Source organism: Agelaius tricolor, unplaced genomic scaffold (genome assembly GCF_023055355.1).
Source record: "Agelaius tricolor isolate 1412-34295 unplaced genomic scaffold, bAgeTri1.0.p SCAF_7, whole genome shotgun sequence".
NCBI lineage: Eukaryota > Metazoa > Chordata > Aves > Passeriformes > Icteridae > Agelaius > Agelaius tricolor.
Window position 1 is genome coordinate 45,539,127 of NW_027269267.1, and position 23,910 is coordinate 45,563,036.

At 41.2% G+C, this 23,910-nt stretch overlaps 1 protein-coding gene across 2 annotated transcripts in view; it reads left to right on the forward strand.

Moving 5' to 3' along the window:
* The first annotated feature begins 952 nt into the window (after nucleotides 1–952).
* The window catches only part of TBC1D4 (TBC1 domain family member 4), a 100,352-nt gene continuing 77,394 nt past the window's right edge, over nucleotides 953–23,910 (forward strand). The window contains exon 1 of one of the 2 annotated variants that reach the window (XM_071431068.1): nucleotides 953–2,104. In XM_071431068.1, coding sequence (XP_071287169.1) covers nucleotides 1,628–2,104 — 477 coding nt within the window. In that variant the 5' untranslated portion in view covers nucleotides 953–1,627. The remainder of the gene's footprint in view (nucleotides 2,105–23,910) is intronic. The other variant, XM_071431069.1, reaches the window with a different exon arrangement.

Here is a 23,910-nt window from a genome sequence, read left to right on the forward strand (position 1 = left end):
ATGCTTCTAATTACCCTGGTTGTAAAATCTACTGTACAACAATGTAGTTCAGATGATCGAGTATGAAAACAGTCAGTTTGGGAAAGCAAGTCCAGTCTGGCTTTGACTTGTACCACTGTAGTACATATTAAAGATGGTTCATATTCATATGAACATATTCAGCCTGCAGAAGATTTTTGCATTAGCTCCTCTGTCCTAAGGGACATTGTAGGATGTCCCTTAAGGGTTGTAGGATGCCATGAGAGAATATATATTTGAAGTCTTACCAAACAACAATATTAAATTAAAATTTACAACCGATAAACCAGAATGCATAAACTAGATGGTTAAACTGGGGAAACAAAAAAAAAAAAAGAGCAAAATTGTTTGCTCAGGAAATGAGCAGAGTGGTTTGTAATAGTATGAAAATACTGCAAATGCGACAGTTTTTGTCAGTTCAGACCTCTGTGGGCTGTGACCTGAGCGCTACATGACCCTTCTCTGCACAAATAATCATGCAGTCTCAAATTACACAGAGCAGCTCTTCAGCTCAAGCTACAGATTTTTTTTATTTGTAGGCAGGGTTAAAATAGTGGCCATAACAACGTGTACTGAGAGTTACCACCGCTGCTGCTACAGATTGAAACAGGGGGACAATCGCTACAATTGGCAATTACCGAAAGGATACTGATGCTGTATGGCTGGCAAAGCCTTGTCCAGCTACTTTCTCAGCTGGAGGAGGCTAGTTACTAACATCTACACTATGTGGCGGATTTGTCGTTGACAAGGGATGTTATCGCGATAGCGATGAGGAAAACCCCCCCGATTAAAAGCTCAAGGAGGAAGCACAAGCTTAGGGGGAAAAAAAAGAGAGTTAAAATCAGCCGTAATTAAACTCTTGACTCAGCAGTGCGCAGGGGGAGGCTGCCGTAGGCACGGCTGCGGCGCGGCTGCTTCTCCTCGCAGGGGAGAACCAGCCAGGGCACAGGCGGCCGTGGGAGCGAAGCTGCCGCAGGCAGGAGATGCCCCGGGACTCCCTCCTTGCCGAGACCCTTCTCCCCAGCGACTCCTGACTCGTCTGAATCAAAACCAACTCAGACAGCGCTCGGGAGCTTCTGCGAACGGGGCGCGGGGGCGGGCCCGGCAGCCTCCCCACCTCCTCCTCTCCGCCGTTCGGCGACCTTCCTCCCCTTGCGGATCTCCTCCTCCTCCTGCCTCTCCCTTCACGGCCAGCCACGCTGCGAGCCGCAGGCAAAGCCCAGCGCCTGCGGCCGCAGGGAGGCCGGCAGCATACGGGAGAACCGGGAGCGGAGCGCACGTTGTGTTTTCCTTTGGGGCCCGGCTTGGCGGGGCTGTCCCGCCCCTGAGCCGGGGGTGGCCAGGTCTCGGAGCCCGCTCGGGGCGTAGCCCCGCCGCTCCGCCCCGGGGCGTTGAGGAGGAGGAGGAGGAGGAGTGGGGTGTCTCGGCCGTCCTTCCCCGCCCCGCGGGCTGACCCCGCGTGGGCAGGCAGGAGGCGGCGCGGCGGCGGGGACGTGCCCGGCGGGATGCGCGTTTAGCGGCGGCCCCGGCCGAGCGCAGGCCCCGCCGGCTGCACCTGGCGCCGGGGGAAGCGGCCGCGGAGCCCCGCGTCCTGCGCCCGACACCAGCCATGGAGAAGCGAGGGGAGGGCGAGCCGCTCTCCCACCCCCTGGAGCCCGAGCCCGAGCCGCAGCCGGCGCCGCCGGGGGAGAAGCGCTTCAGGTTGTGGTACGTGGGCTCGTCGTGCCTGGATAGGCGGACCACGCTGCCCATGCTGCCATGGCTGGTGGCCGAGATCCGCCGCCGCGGCCAGCGGCAGGAGCCCTGCGGCGCCCCGGGCAGCGGGGTGCCGGCCCGCGAGGTGCTGCTGCTGCTGGGCTCGCCCACGCTGCGCTGCGTGCCCGCCGGCCCCGGCCCCGCCGGCCCCGGCCGCCCCGCCAGCCCCGCGCCCGCCGTCTTCATCTTCGAGCACAAGGCGCAGCACATCGCCCGCTTCATCCACAACAGCCACGACCTCACCTACTTCGCCTACCTGATCAAGGCGCAGCCCGACAACCCTGACTCCCCTATGGCCTGCCACGTCTTCCGGGCCACCGACCCCAACCAGGCGAGTGGGGGTAGGGGGCGGGGGCGCTCCCCGGGATCTCCCCGCTTGGCTCCTCTCCTCTCCTGGCCGGACGGGACCCCAGGCGCTCCGCAGCCGTGGAGGGGCCGGTGTGCCCGGGCGGGGCAGGCTGCTGCCTGCGGGGCGCTGCGGGACCGCAACCTCCGCTCGCCCACCCGGGGCGCGGGGGAGCCCGCCCGGGGCCGGCCGTGCCCGCCGGACTCGTCCCGGTGTGCCCCTCCAGCTCAGGCGGCTGCAGCGCCCTTGGGTTCCGCGGAAAGAGGGGGTGGTGGGGACACAGAGCCTTGCCTGGCCATGGGGTGCATTGCCAGCCCCTGCCAGGCCGGGGTATCAGCCTCTGCGGAACGCAGTGCCCGGCGACATGGAGCCCCTTTCTTCCCGGGCCACCCTCCGTGGGGAGGCCTCGCATCCTGCAGCAGCTCAGTGGCAAGGGCACGGTTTGCTCTACGATCAGGAGGCAGGATTTGTGTTAAAGCGTCCCAGCGGTGCTGTCAGTGCCGGGCGGGAATGGAATAGCGGGGGATGGTGCTTTTCCTCAGACCCCCGTGGTACAGAAGCGATCGTTCGTGACCAGCGGGTCCTGTCGTGCTCACGGGTCACGCTAAGGACACCTGGCCGTGCTCAGGCATATGCAGTAGTGCTACAGCAAGGCAAGGTTTGGGTGGGGACATTTTTGATAAAGTGCCAACTGGAAAAAAAGACCTAACAGTAAGATTGTATTTTCCTGACTATCTAGCCGGCTTTGCCTAACACATCAAATGTGCAGCAGACTTCTTTCTGATTTAGTGTATGTGAGCAATAATGGGTGGACAAGTCGGTTGGATAATCAATTTAGCAAGATGCCAGCAAGAAAAAGGCCTTTTGATAACAGTCCTTTGGTTGAGTAAGTCAGAATACCTTCTCCTCAGCTTTCACAAACTGGAGGAAGGACTCTTGCAGTTGGAAGTTACCTGACTTACTGCATGTACTGAACAGCTCCTAGGGTTTCTTTGTTTGTTTGGGTTTTCTTAAATGGGGAGGGTGGGAAATATTAAGAAAACTACTGAAAACTTCTCGGTATATTAACCCTTTTATTTGAGGCAGCAAACTTCCAGAGAGAGCATGGAGGCATCTAGATTGCATTTGTAGCTGTGGCTTAAGGACAGGCAGTATCCCAAGTGGAGGTAACTGTGCTTAACTTGTTGGCAACTGCTGTGGGTTCTACTCTGCCAGGAGAGCATGCAGCAAGAGCATGGAGGGGATCATTTTCTGGCTGGGGAGGAGCCCAAATGTCCTTTTAGGAGTTTGGCAGTATGGACTGAGGCAAACTAAGGTTCATGCTGTTGGCAGAAGATGCTGATCAAATTTATTTCTGGGGTAGGTCTGTACTGGTACCATGAGTTTGTAAAACAATCTTGCTTTAAGATAGTGAATCCCTAGTACTCCAGTGAATGTGTAAAGTACTACATAAATTTACATTTGGAAGGCTGTTTCTGACTACAGCTCTATCCATGTCTTTCCTTCTTTCCTCATGGGGGAAAGTGCCCTTATGTGCATTGAATTAAATCAAACTGATACTGTAGGTAAAGTCTTCCTATTGAAAGAAGTTGTTAGTGTGAATGTGTCTTGTTCAATTTTTAGTTATAGTTGTTAAAATTTTTTTAACTTTGTTATCATTAATAAAGAATATATCCCAGGAGCATTACTCAGCACATGATTTTGAACTACAGTGAGGATAGTAAATGCAGAGCTAGCGATGTGATTCACAAGTGCCTGATTAACAGGCAGGTTTTATTAAGGTACCAAAAGGAAAAGATGAATTCTCACCCCCATCTTCCTGCCCCCCACCCTGAGTCTTGTTATCAATTTGTCCAGGCTTGGTTGGTTAAGCCTGTGCGGGTATCTAGCTGTTGGTCTGTGCTAAAGCTTAATCCTGAGTGGGTAAAGTCAAGTGGCACTAGCTTTGAAAGTCTTCTTTCTAAGCTCTTAATTGTTTATTATAGAATTGATGCTGTCTTTGCATGCTTTCAAGTTCTTTACACACTTCTGTTTCATAGTGGTTATATGAGGCCATGTTGTGTAGTAACTTAGAAAGTACTTTTCACAGCTGTTATTTTCAGACAATCTCATTTTCTATCTTCGGCTATAGTGACTTTGAGCCAGCCTAAGTTGGCACTGCTACTGAGAAAAGTGATCCTGTCCTCTTCAAGCCTCAATCCCTTGTTTCTTCCTCTCAGCTTTGTCTTCGTGGCAGCACAACTGTTTGTGCAGCCATACAGCAAACAGGATCTGGGAATTGACTTGTGTTAAGCTTGCTTTTCCCTTACCTTCTCTGGAGTATTTCCAAACTGCTTCCCTAATTTGCAACCCTAATGACTGTTTACATCAAGGCAGGTGGGTTGGAGGCACCTGGTATCAGTGAGTGGCTAAGAAGGGGAAGGGTCAGATAGCCTTTCCAGAAGTTCTAGAGAAGGTAATTTCCAGAGAAATTGTGGATACTCCATCCCTGGAATTGTTCAAGTTTGGTTAGGGCTTTGAGTGACCTGGTCTAGTGGAAGGTGTTCCCTGGCAGTGGGCGTGGAATTAGCTGGTCTTTAAGACCTCTTCCAAGCCAAACCATTCTATGATTCTGTGGAAGTTATGCTGACTTCAGATTCACCAGGGCAAAGCCATGGTATTGTCCACTTTGGCAGTATTAAGTTCAGCAGCATGCTAAGTAGCTCTGGAATGAAGGAAAGGTACAGGAGGTGTCTTGGGGTCTCTGAGTTAGAAGACAGCTAGCCATAAGTGGATGTTAATTATAAAAGTGAGAGGTTAATGATTTACTTTCTAGGAACTAGTGTTACCATGATAATTCAAAAAACAATGTACTGAGAGTGAAAGTTTTGGCTTCAAGCCTGTAGCTTTGTCCACCAGCTGTACTGCACAAGGTTTAGGCTGCACATGCATTCCCTATGATCACAAAAAGGCCTGGTATTCATAGAAAAAAGCACTGCCTCTTGCCATTCTCTGCAAATTTCTTTACCAGATGGCCGGTGAAAAGCCAATGTAATATGTGCTCTGATGACATCAGGTGGGAAGATAACATCTTTTAATATTATTTGCTGTGACTGGAGAAAAATGAGAGAATGAGCTAGTAGAATGAAACACCTTCATATTTTATTTGAAAGCCTGAAAATTTTAGGCAGAGCTGAGAAGTAGGAGCCAGTGGGGTGACTCCTGTTCTGGAGCAGTACTTTGGCAGAGTGTCAAACCCAGAGCTTGTTGGCATGACAGTGGATGCTAAGATGCATTTTTTTGGAGGGGCAGTGTGGGTATGTGTCTCTTTCTTTTGCTGTTTAATTACAATGGGAGGCATCTGAAGCCATTCAGATTGACTGGTGGAGATGGGAACAGAAATGTTTGCCCTTTTTTTTCCTCCCTCGGAACTTACTGCAGTGTTTGCTGCTTCTTGTAACTGTCCAAAGTAGTAGCCAGCAGAAGTGGATAAGGGTAGTTGTCCATTTAGTGTTGCCTGGTAGTTTCTGAGTAGCAGCCAGAGATTTGTTGTTTTGTGCTGCTGTCATATGAGAATTATCAAGTATGCCCAGACTGTATGTAGACATCAAATGATGGCATTGTCTCATTTTATATTTGACAGATTTTCTTTACAATCCTGGGAACAGAATTTTTTTTTTTAACCCAAATGTTAGAATTTATAAATATGGCAGGCATACCCTTCTTGCAGCCACTGAGAAAAGGCTGTTTACTTAGTATTTTTAAGCTCAACTTTAACACATTTTTATTATTAAGGACTGATTGTATTCTGTAAACCAGATTTTAATTGTGTGGGACAATCAATGCAGTTTGACAATTGCCTTGAGTTCCCTATTCTCTGGGGAAGAGGTTTATGGTATAATCTCTTTCTGCAGGTTTTTTTTTTTTATTATCATGCTGATCTAGATTGTATGTTTCCTGCTTGAAACATGAATAAGCCTGTTTTGAGAGGATGTTTTTTTTTAACCTGAACTGGCATCCTAAATCAAATTATACTTTACTTGATTCTTATTAGTGGAAATAGTTGTTTCCTCCAGTTAAGTAAGAACTCATTTCATGCATTTTGGTTTTCTCTTCTCAAACTTATAAGCATGATGAAAATGTATTGTTATATGGTTTCAACTTCTGTCAATGGCTATGGAAAAAAAGATGTTCAGGTGTCCAGACCTCAGTTGAATTTAGCTCTTGTGGCTATAATCTGTAGCTGTGTTAAGGGTCTAGGCTTTCTCAAGGTGAAGCAGAAGTAATGGAGCCTTTTGGTGACAGAGTAAAGCTGTGATAAAAACTGGAGAGGTGGAAACTTAGAGACAAGAGCCAGAGACAGCCCACTTGTCAGAGACACTTGTCTATTCCAAGAATGTGTTTCTTTTCTGTTGAATTATGTGTTTCAGTAAAGCAAGGACGTAAGACAATTGTTCTGGAAAAGCAAGGCATCAGTTCAAAGTCTAGTCAAAGGAGGTTTTTATGCTGTATGAATATCATGTTACATAAAGTTTCTTACTGAAGAATATAAGTAAGAAATGTTTGAAGAACTAAGTTCGTCAAGTTTACATGCATATTTCTGTTGTCCTTTGATTATTATGTGATATAGGAGTGTGAGCTTAATGGCAGTAAAGTCAAGGTGTAGGAAGTACATACATACAGCATTGTTGAAATTCATATTAAGGTATTGCACCGGTTGAGTTGTCTGATAAGATGTGTTTTGAATAGGTATAACAGACCTGACAAAATAGATACGCTCTAAGTTTTGAAGGATTCTGTAGCAAATGGGAGAGCTGACATTTGGTTGATAGCACAATTTGGTTGCAGAGGAAGGATTTTCCATGAGAAAGATAGGTTGTCTCAGTTTTTACCAGGAAAACAAGTCTTGGAGGGACCAAAAAAATGAACGTTTTCTAAGTTTGTGTGGGTCAGAATTTCATTCATGGGTTGAGAAACTGAAAAGCAATGACTCAGAACAAAGCATGGATATTAAAGACTTGCAATGAATGCAGAATTGTTTGGTGAGCAGCCTTATTATCTCTAGCTTGCACGGGCTATACAGCCTCAGATGAAATGTCTTACACTCCCTTTTTTGAAACTGAAAGTTGAGAGCTTAAGGTTTCATTTTTGATTTCCTTAATAAATTTGGCACTTTTTTTTTCTGAAAATGAGAGTACTTTTAATTTTAAGATTGTAAAGTTATCTTTAAATTTTGGTTTTGAACATCCTGCCCATAATATTTTTTTTTCTACGTCTCAAACAGAATAAATAATAAAATTGTTGAGTGTTTCTAAACGGCAATATGTAGCCTTTTTATTCCTGGCCAATGTTTAGGAGAGGAAAGATAATGGTTTTAAGTACCCTTGTCTGGCATGTTAGTAGAAAGAATTAATTCAATTTTCCTTTTGCAGTTCATGAAAACCACCCATTATTTGTGGAGTAGAAGCAATGTCTTGGAGGACTGTATTTTCAAAAAGGCCAAATAAAATACATGAGATTATGTATTTCACTGAGAGTGGCTGTAGATAAACAGTGACTAGATAATTTTCTTAAAGAAAGGAGATTGTGTGTATCTGAGAATACCAAATCAAGGCTTCTCTTCTGATTATTTTGTTTCTAGGTTGTTGTTTTGGTTTTTTTTTTTGTCCTGTCTGTCAATGTAGAGGCAGTTTCTTTTGAAAACAATTAAATAAAAATCTGACTTTAAAAATATTTAACTAGCATATGTGTGTCTTGGCAACAAGGAGAGTCTGATTTTTAGGGGTGATGGAAATCTCTGACCAAGATGCTTGAAGGTGGTTGTTTATAAAAGTGAATTCTGGAGAACATTTAATTTCTAAACAGCCATTATGAAATAGTGTTGTTCCTCATGCCTATCAATCTCTGCTCTTTGCTAAGGTTTGGTGTGCACAGCTCACCGTTCCTTGGATCTCTTCCATCGATCTTCCCCATTTGGAGCTCCCTGAACATCTTGAGTTTCTCTGAGGTAAAGTGGTGAATAAATACCGCAGTGAATTGGGACCAGTTCAGAGATTGCTGTCTGCTCTGTAGGTCATGCAGATTTTCAGCAGCATTGGCATGGTCCCCTTGTGGTACCAGCTGTCCTCTGCCACCTGGTTTTGTTTCCTTTGTGGTTTCAGATACCATTTCAAGAGCAGGGACAAGGAGGAGTTTATTTCCAATGTGGCTTTTGTCACGTATGCAAACTGTGACATCTTCCACATTTGTATTATGCGCTGTTCCGAGGCAACTTTAGAGACCACAGGGAGATAAAAAGACCTGCAAGACCTTCAAGGGTGAAAATCTACTTGCAGAGGTCATTAAATAATGTGGTGTTTCCAGGGCTGCTGAAAACCAAATTTAAGGCAGCAAAGTGAAGTGATTTAATTCAGAAATAGGCCCTGTGCTTTCCTGTTCTCTATCGCCTGTAATACAGTATCTGCCACCTTTCATTCTGACAAATACATACATCAAGACCATATGCAGTTACATGGGTTCCAAAATAGAGCATCACCAATGCAAGATAGATCATTTGACAAACAACTGTATTGTCCCTGGAGAGGTCAAAGTATAAAAAGACAATACTGAATGTCACAGGGCAGGATAAAAATATGGAAGTGGTTACACCAGGGATGCATGAACTATGTGACTTCCTATTTTGGGATTTGTTTTGAGTACCAGAGAACACGCATAAGTTTTGGACATGCCTGTTTTCATCCATGAACATGTTGAGGTTTTTTACTCCTTTTCAAGTGTTCTAATCAGGTGACATCTGGTAGATCAGTGAGATGGGCAAGTAAATATTCTTGATGGTCCTGTAGGTCTGAAATTACTCTGTTATTTCAGTCTTCCCCTTGGCATTGGTCAAAGGTAAACGTGTTTGTGCTGGATGGGTTTAGTTCTGATAGGTTATTTAACACTTCAGAGAAAAGAACATAAAAACCCACACAAGCAACAAAACCACATTTGACTGAAGGGGCTCATTGCAGCCAATTAATTAGAGTCTTAAGTTTTATATTTTATAAAAGTTAATTATGTATCTTGAAAAATCCAGTTAATTTTTATTCTGAATGCAGTCACTCTCTACCAGTGCAAAGCCTATGGTTGTCTCAAGCCTCTCTCTCTTTCTTGCCTCTGCCTCTCTGTAGCAGCCACCCCGCTTGAAATGAGCAGCAACTGTGCCTTGCTGTTTGAGGCAAAGCCTGCTTAAAGCCATCCCTCTGAGGAGAAATGGGCTGCTTAGCCCCCCGCCCCCTCTCCCTGCTGCAGGGAATTAGGACTTAGAGTGAGAAGTTAATTACTTGGTCCTCTTCTGGAGAGGGTGGTGCTGCCAGGATTTCCACTGCTCCCTTAGCAGACTCTTTCTGGATGAAGAAGAAGGAAAAGCTTGGCACCAGCAAGACTATTAGGTATCATTTTACCTTCCCAAGATCAAGCTTTGTATCTTGGCTTCAGCTGCAGTGCCTAAACATGGTTTTTGTGTCCTTTTGTGTGGTTTTACTTGAGTCAATTGAACAAAAACTTTCAACATGTACCTCAAAGGCTGTCAGAGCATGAATAGATAAGGTTGAAGGCATATAGTAAATACATGTATGACATGTCTCAAATTTTCTGTTCAGAGCCTCAAAAAGATGTCATGAGCTTACAATTATGTAGTTGTGGTACAGCTCCTTTCAGTTTGGATCATTTTAAGAGTGGCAAAATACTTCAGTTGAACCACTGCAAAAAAGAAACACTTTTTTTTTCATTGTTAAATTTTTATTAGACCCCTAATGCTATTCAGAAACTCTGCTTGATGCTTTGGAGAAATTGTATCTATTCAACCACATTTACTGACTTCATAAGCTACTTGTAGTAGTAAGTTTTCTTCATCTCTGTTCAGATCTGGTTGCTTTCTCATGGAATCCATAACTTTCCTTTTTAAAATCATTTTATGTATTTGGTATTAGATAGGCTTTTAAAAATAATATTGTCTAGAAATTTGGAAGGGTAATATGGTGAGGATTTTCTTCTGTATCTCTGGAACTGCTGAAGATAGGTAGGGTTCTACAGTATTGGACACGTGACACTTTTGTGAAGGATTAAATAAATTTAAAATGCAAACATGAAAGAGAGTGTTGTTCAAAGCCAGTGTGAAAGACTTGTAGAAGCTGTTGGGTAAGATAAAACCAATACCATAGAAGTGTGGCTTTTTTCCAGCTCTACCATCCCTAGCTCTGTGGTTTTCCCTCTCCCATTGCAACTGACTTTTAAGGTATATCTCAGAAGTTCATTTTTGTATGTTGATAAACCTCAACAAAGATCTTGCTCTGTTAAAGTGACTGGGGTTATGTTTTGTTTCATTACTCTTCTTGGCAGGAACATGTAGATCTGCACAGCACTGTTTAGAGATCCTTGATGCATTGAAAAACATGTTGAGGGAAGTCAGAATATTATCCTCCAGGGCATAGCAGTGCCTGCCTTCCAGACTGTTCATGATTTTGGTTTTCCTAGCAAGATAAATAAATATTTATTTTTTTAGAATGCTGATGTTAAATATATTTCATGTATTATGTGACACAGATGTGGGTTTCCTGTTTTGTTAATTCAGCAAAAGGGCAAAAAGCAGCAATGTCCCAGGAACATTGGGAATAGTCAGTGGTCTGTGGGTTCTTAAGTATTTCTGAAATAGAGTAAATACTCAGTAACAGAGCAGTGAAAGACTAGGACGTGCAGTGCTAACTTGTTGAAGCATATTTTTATGTGCCTGTTCATAGTTTGTCTCTGGCTTTGGCTTGATTATTCCTAACAACTCCATCTCAAGTTACGGTAACATTTCTAAATAAAAATAGAGTAGGCTAATGTATATTTAACAGTGCTGTCTTTGCTGGGGAGGAACCAGTTGCTTGCTGCTTGGCTGAAGGGCAGAAATGAAGCATCACACCAACTCCAGCTAAAGCCTATGCTGAAAGCTGATGTTTGACCTTCAGGTGCCATACAAATGCAAAGGTCTACAATTCCTGCCTGCCCCAGCTCTGTCACAGCGTGCAAAATTATAGCTTTGGTAGTCTGAGGTGAAAAAACTCATTCCTGCTTGTGTGCAAATTAGAACAGGAAGAGATTGTGTGTATGACCTGCTGCTGTACTTGGCAATGAAAATAAATACCAGACTGCCCTCAGGGTCATGGTGCTTCTGTGGCAATTAAGCAGTTAGGTCAAAAATTGCCAAACAAACTACTGTAAGTGTACTCTACAAAAACAAAAAACTAAGAACATAATTTAAGATCCCAAAATGTTGCTCTGATGTGCAAATCCCATAACAACTGATAAGAGAGCTTTCTGTGGAAAATACTGCTCCTTCTGTAAAATTTGGCTTAGGCTTCTGTACAAGATTTTTTTTTTTTCTTTTTTTTTTTTTTATGGAGAACAATTTAAAACAAGTATCCCTTTTGTAGACAACACTTCTGGCCTGACTTTGTGGTCGTACTCACTGAGAGCCTCAATTTTCTGTGCAGCATGACTGCAAACTTTAGCAGTACAAAAAATAACTTGTAAAGAGGATACACTTTTTTTGTAAACCAACTACATTATAAATAGACACAAAATATTGGCTTTTCTTCAGCAGCAGTTTTTTGGGTGAACCTTGCCAAAAGAAAATCAAGTGAGCCTTTCAGTAGGAGTAGCACACTATACTTCTATTTAAATTATTCATGAAGAAACACACCCAGATTATCCATGGTATATGTGTGCATATATTCAGATTTAGCCTTGAGAAAATTTGCTGACCTAAACATGGGAGCTGAGTAGGAGCAAGGCAACATGATTAAAGCCAGCTCAGAAGGAGTGGGTTTACATCCTGGCACTGTGCCTTGGATTCCCTCTCTGCTAGGGAGAACTAAAAATAATATCTGCAGTTTAGTGGGGTAGTGTGAAGTTTACAAAATGAATAAATTTCTTCCATAGCGACCTTCTGTCTGCAGAAATCACCACAGAAGAAGGTGATATTAAAAAAAAATTTAAAAATACATATGGAGAGCTATCAATCAATCTGTATAAATGCTGTAGAGTTTTTTAGGGAATTTTGTTTTCCTTTTTTCAATATGTGTGTTGTCCTTAAAATATACAGCATTACAGTTGGGAGTGTAGAGAAACATAGAGGCCAGCCCAGACTGCTAGGTTTGCTTGAGTTTTGTGTTCCTTTATGTAACCAAGTGGTTTATTTCTGTATGGATTGCTCACTGTTCTGCATTTCATCTGTTTTACTTAAAAATGTAGCCTTGCTGGTTGTAGTTGTATGGAAGTTTGAAAGGGAACTTCATGTTTAGTTAAAATTAGAGGTTAAACCCCATTTTTAACAATACCATCAGTAGTAAGCTGACCAGGAGCTTAGCTTTGCTGCCGTTTTATTTCTTATCTGAGTTTAAATTTTTGAGATTTGATAACATATTTGATATGCTTCTGCTCTGAGTTCTCACACCACCACCACAAAAAGGTTAGATTTTGAAAAGATAATTAACTCTTGTATTTCTCCAGCACAACAGACTGGATGCTTTAGGATGTTACTTCTAGAAGTGCCAACCTCAGCAAGGCAGGGATTTATATGTATATGCTGCTGTTCATTACCTATCGAGTAACAAATCTGCAAGACTCACATTATTATCTGGATTATCATAAGCTTTCCTATTATGCTAAACTTGAAGTATTAAAATGAAATGTTGCAGTGCTATTTAACTGTTTGCTAACCCAGCCTCTGATAATGGAGATTCTTTTAGCTGTTTAGTCCCGCTGTTATGTTTTGCAATTCTACTGTCAGACTTTATACATATTCAGTTTAGTACTTTACCATCACCTGAAAAACTTTGGCAGAGTTGCATGTACTAGCTTTGACACTCATTTTGCGGATTTTAAAATTCTTACCACAGCCCTGTGGAAAGCTCAGAATATTCTGTGGAATCCCACAGGTTGTTGCTGTCCTTGTGGAAGCACAGCACCAAGCCCTGTCCTGGGCAGTCTGTTAGAAATAAAGAGTAGGCTTAGCAGTGTCCTTTTACACAGGCCAGTTAATTCAGTTGTGCATACTGCTGCCACGTGGGCTCCCCAGCCACGGCACAGGGAGCAGTGGACATGAATTGTGATGGATCACTGCTCCTGGAAGGGCTGTTTTTATGCACCTACAAGGGCCCTGCATGAAACTATGCAGGGTCTGCTTCATGCTTTCATCCCTGTTTAATTGCTTTGGGTTGGTTTCAGGGGACTATTCAGTGAACAGTTTAAGCCCTGCTCTGAAATAGGATCCAAGGCACACAAATCATTGTCTGGATTGCAGGGTTTTCCTGTAAGATCACCAGCTTCTAGAAGATCATACTGCTTCACTACTCTGTTACTGCTCTAAGTGTCATCCTACTAACAAATATAGCAGTCTCTTACTATTACTGTGTCATAAAAGTAATACTCTGGAAGTTTTTTTATTTCTGCCTGTACTGTTCCTATTAAAATGTCAAAATATCTTTCAGCACAATTGAATAAACAGGAGACTAAGGATGTGATAGGTTTCTAATTCAGTTTCATCATGGGTCATTTGGAACATGGCAGAGACCCAAGAAAACACCAAATCTACATGCCAACAGAAGTTTTCATGACTTTGTGGTATGCACCCAGAGTGTTCTTCCAGGGGAGCACACTTCTTGAAGGGGTGTTTTCTCTAGTTGACACCTGTGAGTGGTCACTGTGTAGGTAGGATTGGGAACCGCACGTGAAGGTAATGGGGAATCTGGTACAGAAATCAGAGCTGCCCATAGAACAGTGAAGAATACAGATCCCTGTGAGATCCCTTACTGTTACCAACAAATGCATTACTTTTCGAATTTTTGGGCTTTTCCAGTCTTCTTACTCTATGTGTATAGGAGGTTACTGCTTATTATTTTCTTATGTCATATCTCTTGCTCCTCTGTTTCTCTCATCTCCTTGAAATTGTCCCAATCTAGGATTACAATCTTTTGGTTTCAAAGGAGTTGTTGGTGTACTAACAATGTAGTACTAACAATCATGAGAAGTCATGATTCTGACCATAGGGGAAAACAGATAATAATCCCTTTAACCCTAGTGCTTCCCACAAGCTGCTTGCCTCAAGTTAAAACTTGAAATTAAAAAAAGCAGACATTCATTCTTTTGATTGCTTGCTGCCAGAAGCTGAGCTTTTCTGATACAGCTATCAGGAGTATAAAAGTTTTAACTTTATTCCTGTTCATATTTCTTGTTTCAAATTCTGCATTTTAGAAGTATCACCAAGACAAGCCCTTTTTTTTTTAATTGATATTAACAGGTTTTTTAAAGTGTAAGTTCTGATAGCAGCTGTTTATTGAATAGAAACTTGAACAGAAAATTTTATGTGAAAGTAATAATGCATGGTGTTCATTTGTTCATTTCAATTTTAATAGAGCTGTTCTAATGTTTTTAGGTGCTCAAAGTTCCTTTGCATTTGAAGTTTAGTTTCACCTTCACACCCTTTTTTTAAAACACATGACCTGGCACAAATTTATTTTTAAGTTGTACTGCTAGTGGCTGATGGGAGGTGAAAGCTGGTCTCCTCAGTGACCAATAGAAATGTATTCTGTTTCAGAAAGAAAGCTTGAGTAACAAAAAAACCCTCAAACAGACAAAAAAACCCCAGCCCCTACTATAGAGGGAAGGGATGGTGTGCTGTATGGTAAAAGTCTGTAATATTAGCAAAATAACTCCTGGAGCCTAATATGAACAGCTGAGTCATTTATAGCTGGTGGAGAGACAAATTGCTGCTGAAGGATGTTTGTTATTGCATGGCTGCTGCTCCAGCTGGTGGATTGCCTGCTTAAGAGCAAAGTAAACTTGAACCCAGTAAAAACTGCTGTGAAAAGTACACTCCAGATAAGCATGCTTTAATCTCTGGAACATTTAATTGGTTCAACAGCATTTTCTAGTGCCTCAGGTTTTCAAATGTGCAAACATATTTATTACATTGACATAATTATCAATTTCTAATTTATTCTTTTCTGTCAATCCACTGATAACAGTAGCAGAGAACACATTCTCTTTTTCTGTTAATACAGATAGGGTTCATATGTCAAATTATGAAGTTAATATTTGTCCTTGAAAGTCTCCTGACTATTACTTCTCTGGTTCTTAATGCAGTACCAGGCTGCTACTGTAGGTCCCCATGCTGATGGTCATGTCTGTCTAGTGAGGTTTGAATGTGTTTAATATGAGCCTCAGAGTATGCAACTGTGTAAAATTAATCCTCTCAAAAATTTATATTCAGTTTGTTATCTCTGGACATCATGTCCATTGGAAGGTTGTTTTGACAGATTACTTAATTAATTGTAAAATAAAGAGGGCTTCTACCTTCCTTAATATTTCCTTTGCCTCCCAGCTGCTTTTTTACAAGCAAAACTGAGCATCAAAAATAATTGTAAGCCCCTGCCCCAGTGCACTGTGGCAAAGGGTGAGTAGGTATAGTTTTAAACAAGCCTTTAGTTCTCTCACTGGTCTTTTAGAAGCTGGCAAATTGGTGGGACTTAACACATTACAAAATTTCAGAGTGCCATTTTGGAGATAGCAGCAACATAGATTAAAGCTAAGGGCAAAAGTAGGGCAATTGCCCTGCTCCAGGGGGGAATAGTAATGCTTCCATGGGAGCCTGCTGGAGGAATGATTAGTGGCCAGTCATAGGAGAGGAAAGCTTTTAGTGTCCTGTATGATAATCAGGCTCCTGAATAATTAACCAGTGACTCTGACAAATACACTCCTCCAGTTTCTCGAATCTTGTTATTTCTAACACTGAACACAGTTGCAGGCTTGCTTACAGAGATGTAGCACTGCAGCTATAAGTTTACAATATGAGTAACTATCCCAATACCTTCCTGGGCCTCATACCCTGTTATCCATGTGACCACTTGTCTGCATAGTTTGAATAACATAAAGGCAAAATCCCCAAACACAGCAGTAATTTTTTCAAGTATATTACATCACAGATTCGAGTCCCACAGAGAACCATGCCCCCTGTCTTCTGACCAGGTAGCTCAGAGTGCTCTGATAGCTCTTTGTTACCCATAGCTTCTTTCTGACAACCTGGATGGTCTCAGCCTGTAGCCCCAGCCTTAATGACAGAATACATCAGTGCATACCTCTTGCTTCAGCCTCCAGAGTATAAACTAACACATGGTGTTGGCTAAGAGAAGAGGGGACATTAACTACATCAAAATTACTCATTAAAAGATGCTGTTGCATGAAAATGTTTTTGAATAGCTCAAACATGGAAATTCCATTCATAAAAGCATTATTGCTTTGTGCCCCAGAAATAGGTTGGAAATATTTTTTTTATTATTAGACTAGATGTAGTTTTTTTAGAAATTAGTAAATTAAAATAAAAAAAGGTACTGATGGAGGTGGGTTGACTTTATGTGCAGAATGCTTATTAGGACTATAAGCAAGATCAGTTATTTTCAAGAATAGATTGAGTCACTGGTAATTTTTAATAGTCCAGATTAACAAAAATGCCTATTTCATGTGTTTGGGGAGATTTAATGCTTGTATTTCTCCAGCTTTTCAGTGAAGGATGATTGTGTCTCAATAAAATTTCCGTCAGCTTCTACTATAATTATATTTTCTCAAGCATAAGCGGCTTTTACTTTGCTGTTTCAGAGTCTGAGTATCTAATGTTTATGTGTTGCATCTTTCACTACGTATCCCAAGAATTCCCACATGCAGTGGTATAAAGCAAAAAACATCCATGCCTGCAAAAAATGATCCATGGGAACACTTAGACCTTGTGAAGTAATTTGGATGTCCTCAAGCAGAAGTGAATTTTTTGCAGCTCATTCTGCAGTTTCACATAAAGGAATCTGCAACTGTGGTGCTGATGGCTGCTTTGAAGAACACCAGTCCTGTTTCAGCAAACATTGACCTCCTGTTTGTGGGACTGTTTAAATGTCCAGCTCTCTCTCTATTGCACAGATAAGTTCCTTTCCTTTAAGCCCTTCCTTCTAGATCCCCTGCTGAGAACATGGGATCCTATCTACAATTTCTAATAAAGGTCCTTACTGCTTCAGGTTGTGTCCCAGCTTGTAAACACCCTTTGTCTGTGGCCTTGCAGTCATGCTGTCGCCTTGTGAGCTGCAGTTCCTGGTTGAACACAATTGCCCAGTGTTACAGCTGGGCTGGCACAAAAATGCCAATTATCACACAGAACTACATTATTCTGCTGATTTTACATGCTTAAATACTTACAAGTGGTGATTCTTTCCAAACTGATTTCTAAAGGCACAGGCCTTTTAGGTGTTCTTGGACAACTCTGGCTGACTTCAGGGACTTGGCTTGTCTATGAATATTCCTGAAATTGGCTGCAAGCCCAATATTTTACTGGGTAGGTTAATCTGAAGAGCACTATGGTTAGGTCTTGTTTCCAGATGAAAGCTTTTTGTAAATTTTGTTTTTTAACAAGGCATGTTAAAAATTCTTTCATTTATTCACTAGCTGGTTTGCAATGTGCTTTAATAGAAAAGTGTGTAAGATATCACCTATCCTCTTCCAGCAGCAGCTTCAAATAATTGCAAGACATTCTAAGAATAAGCTGTTACTTGTTTTCCCACAAACTTAGGAACTAAAGAACCTGCTATTGGAGCTTTTCTTCCATAAATTTCTTGTAGCTGATTACAGTTTTATGTGACCTTCTGATAACTTTGGAGTGTTTTGGAAAAAGCACTTTTATTAGAAATGTGGCACAGACATTAAGAGTGAGTCCAAACTGAAGAATTTGCACAAGGCATCTCCAGGTGCCTTGAAAGAGCTGCTTGTGGTGAATTTATTTTTTAACAGAATCCAAACCCCAAGTAATAGTGTATTTCTTCCTTAGCAGTTGCTGAACTATATTGTGTTTTCTCTTATATTTTAAGCACTGGAGCGCTGTAGTTTCCCTCCAGATGGACTGAAAGACCAACAAGAGGAACTAGAGAGGAACCCTAGCCTTTGGGGGTAGGGGTGGCTCTAAAAATAGAGATTTCTTTTTAAGGTCATCTTCAAGAAGGATGGAAGATGCTGATGCAGTTATCTCATCCTTTGCCCATGGTCTCATATTCTTACTTCTGAACAAACAGCAGGAGACAGAGCATCTTCCTGGCACAGCAGCTTTAGGGTTATGAAGAGGTGAGCCTCAGCAGCCCCATTGGTCCTCTCCTGTACCTTAAGAGCAGACAGTAAAGTCAGGACACATGGACTATGTGTTGTGTGCAGTCTGGAGAGCTGGTGAAACCCATATGTGAGCAGTCCAGTGCTAAGCCTGCTTCTGCTAGAAGAGAGCCCTAAGGAGATGGTTTTCAGGTCAGAGTAAACTAGGAAAGAATTGCACATCTTAACCATAAGCATCTAGAGCCAGGTGTGTGATAGATGTTCCCTTGATGCTATGGAAAAGGTAGATGAAAATCTAGCTATTTCTGTGAATTCAGAGATGTTAAGAAATATTAGAGTTTTATTAATTCCCAGTGTGGTTCAGTCACAGTAATTTCATTTTCAAGAGAAAGGCCTTCCAGTAGCATTAGAACATTAGAAGTAATTTCACAGCTTAAATGAATTCAGTCACGCCTCTGTAATAAAGAGTGCATTACCCTTTTTATTACCATCTGTGAAAAATGCTTTCAGCTGCATTTGAATTCGAGACCATGGTTAGACTGGGCTGTGCATAGTTGAAAGTGACTGATCTCATTTTTGAGAAGGTATTTCCTGATAAATGCATCTGTTTATCAAGTGGAGTTTCAGAAGGGAAGTGATTACTCATTTACTGAATTTGAAGGACACGCTTTTATGGCCTAAGTTGTAGTAACTGCTCTGAATATACAGCAACTGCTTTTTAGAATGTTAGCATGTATTAAGGGCAGGTGTGACTTTCTTTGGGAGGAAAAAGTCTGTCACCTCTTAAAAATTCACCATTTATCTTAAATGTAAATTTGAAATTCACTGATACCTTTGAGACATGTATTGAGTATTTAGAAAAAAATTTGGGCATTTCTTCAGATTTCCTTGGGTTTTGATTGATTAACACCTAGGTTACCTGTAAAGACAGGTTTATCTGTCCACATACACTTCCATTTCTCTTTGAAGTTTCCAGATCTGTCTGTTGGTAATGGCAGCTTGGTCTCTTATTTTTTTTATAAAGTAGAGAAACTGCAGCAGTTTTGAATCACTTTCAGGTGTTTCTGAATTTGAAACAATCAGCTTGGACAGACTACATTTGAGACAGAAGCATATTTGGTGCCCTGCATTCAGTATTACAAACTTCTTTAATAGGTTTAAAATAAACAGATCTTATTTTTGAATATGAGCTGACGTGTGAAGATCAAAATTCTTTGCCAGCTGTGGGCAGAGACAAATGGGCCTAAGAGGGACAGAGGTCTCTTAAAATACATAACACTTTAAAGGGTCTGCATATGCTGGGTGGACCATGTGCTTAATTTAACAATTATACTTCACCGAAGCATCCAAGTTTACTTGGCTTTGGTTGTCAGCTGTTTATATCAAATGGAGTTTATTATGTACCTTTACAAGTCCAGCTAAATTGCATTTCAAAAGAATTTTAAGAATCAGCCTAACTAGATGTGAACGTAAAAAATTAGGAAAGAAGCTGAAGTACAACTCTTGCAGAGAGAGGGTCATGGAGTCTTCTTTTTGACATAATGCTGCAAAGAGCGAGTGCTGGATAAAAAAACAAACCCAAAACCACCACAGAATACAGACCTGATGAAGAATAGTCCTTCAGTTTTCATAATCTTTCAAGAAGGTTGGAACTGGTGATGTGGAGCACTGTATCCTCACCTGAGTAAGACAGTGACTGGGAACAAAAATTGTCATGAGTCTTATTGTTACATTAATATACATACACCCCAACTGTGGTATTTAAAGAGAGGAGAAATTCCATTTATTAAGACTATCTCACAATTTTTTTCTCAAGACTGTCAATGAGCCAATGAGGTTCAGAAAGCTCTGAAACAAACACTGTGATAGGAGCAGTTGGGTGTTCAGCAGTTATTTACTAGCATATTGTTTCAATTAGGATTGCAACAGGAAGGAAATTTCCATGAGATTGCCTCATGTACCCATCAGAATACCAGTCTATTTTGGTTGTTCAGTGCAAGCTTTATATAGCTCTAACACGAGTTCAGCAAAATTGCTCTGTTTTGCACAATTAAGCTGCACAAATTACACTGTTCTAGTTTTCAGATCAAAGGCAGGTGACAGATTTGCCTTTACAAGGTGATATCCATTGGGATTGTTTCTTATGTCAGAAAATAAACTAGGTCCTTAGTTGGTACTTGTAGTATGAGAGAGACCAGGAATGGTTTTCAGCTTATGATTCTGCTTTACTCTGACTCTGCTTTACTCTGTCCATGACATAAGGTCCAGGTTCACACTGCCTCCTACATGCTGTTTTTCATGAGACAGAGAGCCTCCAGAGCAGGAGCAGAGCTGTGCTGCACCCCAGAACACACCTCAGTCTGAAGAGCAAGCCTGCCTTGTTTTCCAGAGGGCATCGTGGAAAACAATGGCCTCACCTCTGTCATACCAGAGTTGATGACATGTGTTACAGAAGGGGGTCAGAATCTGCCTCTGGAAACCAAGCATACTAAAAAAATCCTTTTCCTCAGAAACTGGATCTGCTTTCTTACAAGATTTTTTTTTTTACTGCTTTCTGCTTTTTTGAAAGCAGATGTTTGGCTGCTGACTGCTCGCTGATCCCCAGTGTGGAAAGATCCAAGCTACATCCTAGATCTGTTGATTAGCTGAAGCTGAGGCTAGTCCCCAAAGCACTGCTCCTGTCCTCTGAGCAGTGAATCAGAACATGAGAGTTCCTGCTATCCAGGCCATTGCAGAGATGTTACTATTTATTAAAAAAATATTTTAAAAGTTACATGTAGTCTCACTTTACAGTGGCTTGAGGTCAACCATGTAGAACCTTCTAGTTTAGGGTTTCTAATCTACATACAGTCCTTTAAGCCTTTATTGGAAACACCAGAATAGTTGTGAGGAACCTAACCTTCAGGCACCATGACAAGTATTGTGTTATGCAGGAGCTATTTTTAACATATTAAAGATTAACATTGATGTATAAGGTAATCAGGAATAAACATCCTGTGTTGATAAGGTAAAATCATTCTCCATTTGTTAATACCCCTATTTTTAAAAGATCCCAAATTAGATCTAAATCTTGGGTTTTTTATAGCTAGACATTGGTCCATGGAGTAGTCAGTCAGGAATATAACTTTTTGTAAGAAATGTGTTGTTTACAGTGACTGACATTTTTTCCTTTGAATTTTCATCTTCATTATTAAATAGAAAAGGTAAATCTGTTCCTTCAATTTTCCACTGTTGCACATGTAAATAGAGGTAGAGAAGAACCTAAAATCTAAGGAAGCACTGACTGTAATTTTTTTTTTTTTTTTACATCCAGCATGTGTACAAGCTGAGAAACAAAGTCATTATTCATTTTGGAATATTAATTGCATTTTGTGATTCCCAATCTCAATTTGACACAAAAAATACCATAAAAGCACATAAACCAATAAGGAAATTATGTGCAGTAGGAGTTCCAGTGATGCATTCTCAAGGGTTATCTTTAAGCACAACTTGAAAGCAAAGTCATAACATTTCCAAATACTTTGCAAGTATTTTGCAAGTGTTAAAGCTCAGGTATTTCACATGGTTTGTAACCAAAACAAAAAGCTCCCATGTAATTGGGGAAAACATGGTGCAAGACTGCATGATTCTGCTGAACCTTTTTTTTGGCTGCATCTCTCATCAGTCAGAAACTGTGGTTGTGCTTATTTCTGGAGTTTGCTTAAGCTCTCAGCAATTAAGCTTTATGATTAGCTACTACAAGCTCTCTTGTAGTCCAAATAAGCTTTTCTCAGAAGTGGAATAGGGGATCATAACTTGCACTCAAGAGGTTTCTATGAAGAGAAATGCTCTTTGGTAAACATTAGAGAGGCTTTAGCATTGGCCCAGAATGGTAGGACTTGCATTCTTTCACATGCAGCCTCCCTTAAATGCCAGAAAGTTTTTATTGCTTCTGCAATTTTTTTCATTCACAAAATCTTTCTACTTCCAGGGCCACCTTTTCCTTACCCATTTAGATGTAAAATAACACAGCAAGAGCTAGTTTGCAGAAGCAAATGAGAGTAGTGGGTAACTTGGAAACCTTGGCTTTGGGGGTATTTTCCTTGTCCTGCCCTGGCAGGAGAAGAGCAAACCCCAGCAAGCATGTGTTACCTTGCTTCCTACTCTTACCTTCATTCAAACATTCTCCTGATGCAAGCCATATGCTGCTTCTCTTTTGGAGGACTGTGAGGTATTGGTAAGGATGTTAGCACAAAAATGCCTTTAGAAAGGCACTACGTGCGCTGGAGGAGGAGGTTGCAAATGTGGCATCATTGGACTTCCTTCCCTTCAGGCTCTCTTCCAGTGCAAAGGCAGTCTGTAAAGCTGTCCTGGTTCAGTTTATAATATTTCTAGCAGTCAGCAGGCTGCTAGCCATGGTGTTTCAGTTTGTGTGTAGTTCAAGCTGTCACATTTTAATTGAAGGGGAAGGATGTCAGTTATTTGAAGCTTCCTCCAAAGGTATTCACAAATTAAATCTGCTATAACAGTGATGTTAATTGTACCAATAAAACATTTGCATCTCAGCAAAAGCTTTTGCTAGCTCTCTTGAATATATTTCTTGACCTGTTTGTCTCAGCTGCTTAACTTAAATTTCACTTGTTCAAGGGCTGTCAGAAAGGTTACCAAACTGGCTGAAAATGTCATATCAGCCAGATACATTGGGAGGCAGCTTAAATTTTTAAACCTCATATCCTGTAAAATACAGATAAACAGGGAAGATGTTTCTGCTACAGTCATTCAGATGAAGTTATTTATACTTCATCTGCTTCTATATTTAACTGTGTTGCAATTTAAGTTCCAGTAGCTTCGAAATATAGGAGTAAAATTATGCTGGTTTTAAGCACTAACACTGTGCTCTTCTTTTCTGAAAAATATTAGTATATTAGATAAAATATGTCATAAGTGACAGGAAGGATTAATTTTGACAGTAAGCTTTGAAGTGATGTGGTTGGAAAAAAAATTAGCAGATGTGGATATTTGCTGAAGAATCTGGATTTGCAGATTATTAAATGTGGAATGAATTACAAATTGAGGCTACTTGAAAGCTTCTCCACCTTCTGTGCCTGCAACTGTGTTCTTAGACTCCATATTCTGAGAAGTTTTTCTCCTCCTAAATTAGAAAGTGCTAAAGAGTAACTCTCAGTTTTATTAGCTAATTTTTCCTTCATGTTCAGTAGGATAACTGCGTAACAATCTACAAAAGCATGCATTTTGCTAGTTACTATTATTAAAAAAAAAAAAAAAACAGCCAAGAAAACATTTCTTCAAGAAAGGAAGAAAATGGTAGGTTTTTATTATTTCTGTTACAATGCCTTTTTAAAATGTCTGTTATAATGTTTTTATTTTAAAATAAAAAATGTTTCTTAGGGAGATGGAAAGCATATCTTGCAGAAGAGCTGGGCAAACAGCAGTAGGAACTGCTAGAAACAACTTGGGAACAGCTAAAGGGAGAAGAGTTCAAGGGCTGTTCATATTTAAGTTTGGGTATCCATTGGTCGAGTTGCTGTGGCTTACCACTAGAAAGCTACAGACTAAGAGAAATCCAGACCTTTATTTACAAGAAATGCTGTCATTCCCTAGCTTTAACCATAAGCTTTTAGGGTGGTTATAATTTGCTGTATTTTAGTGTATTA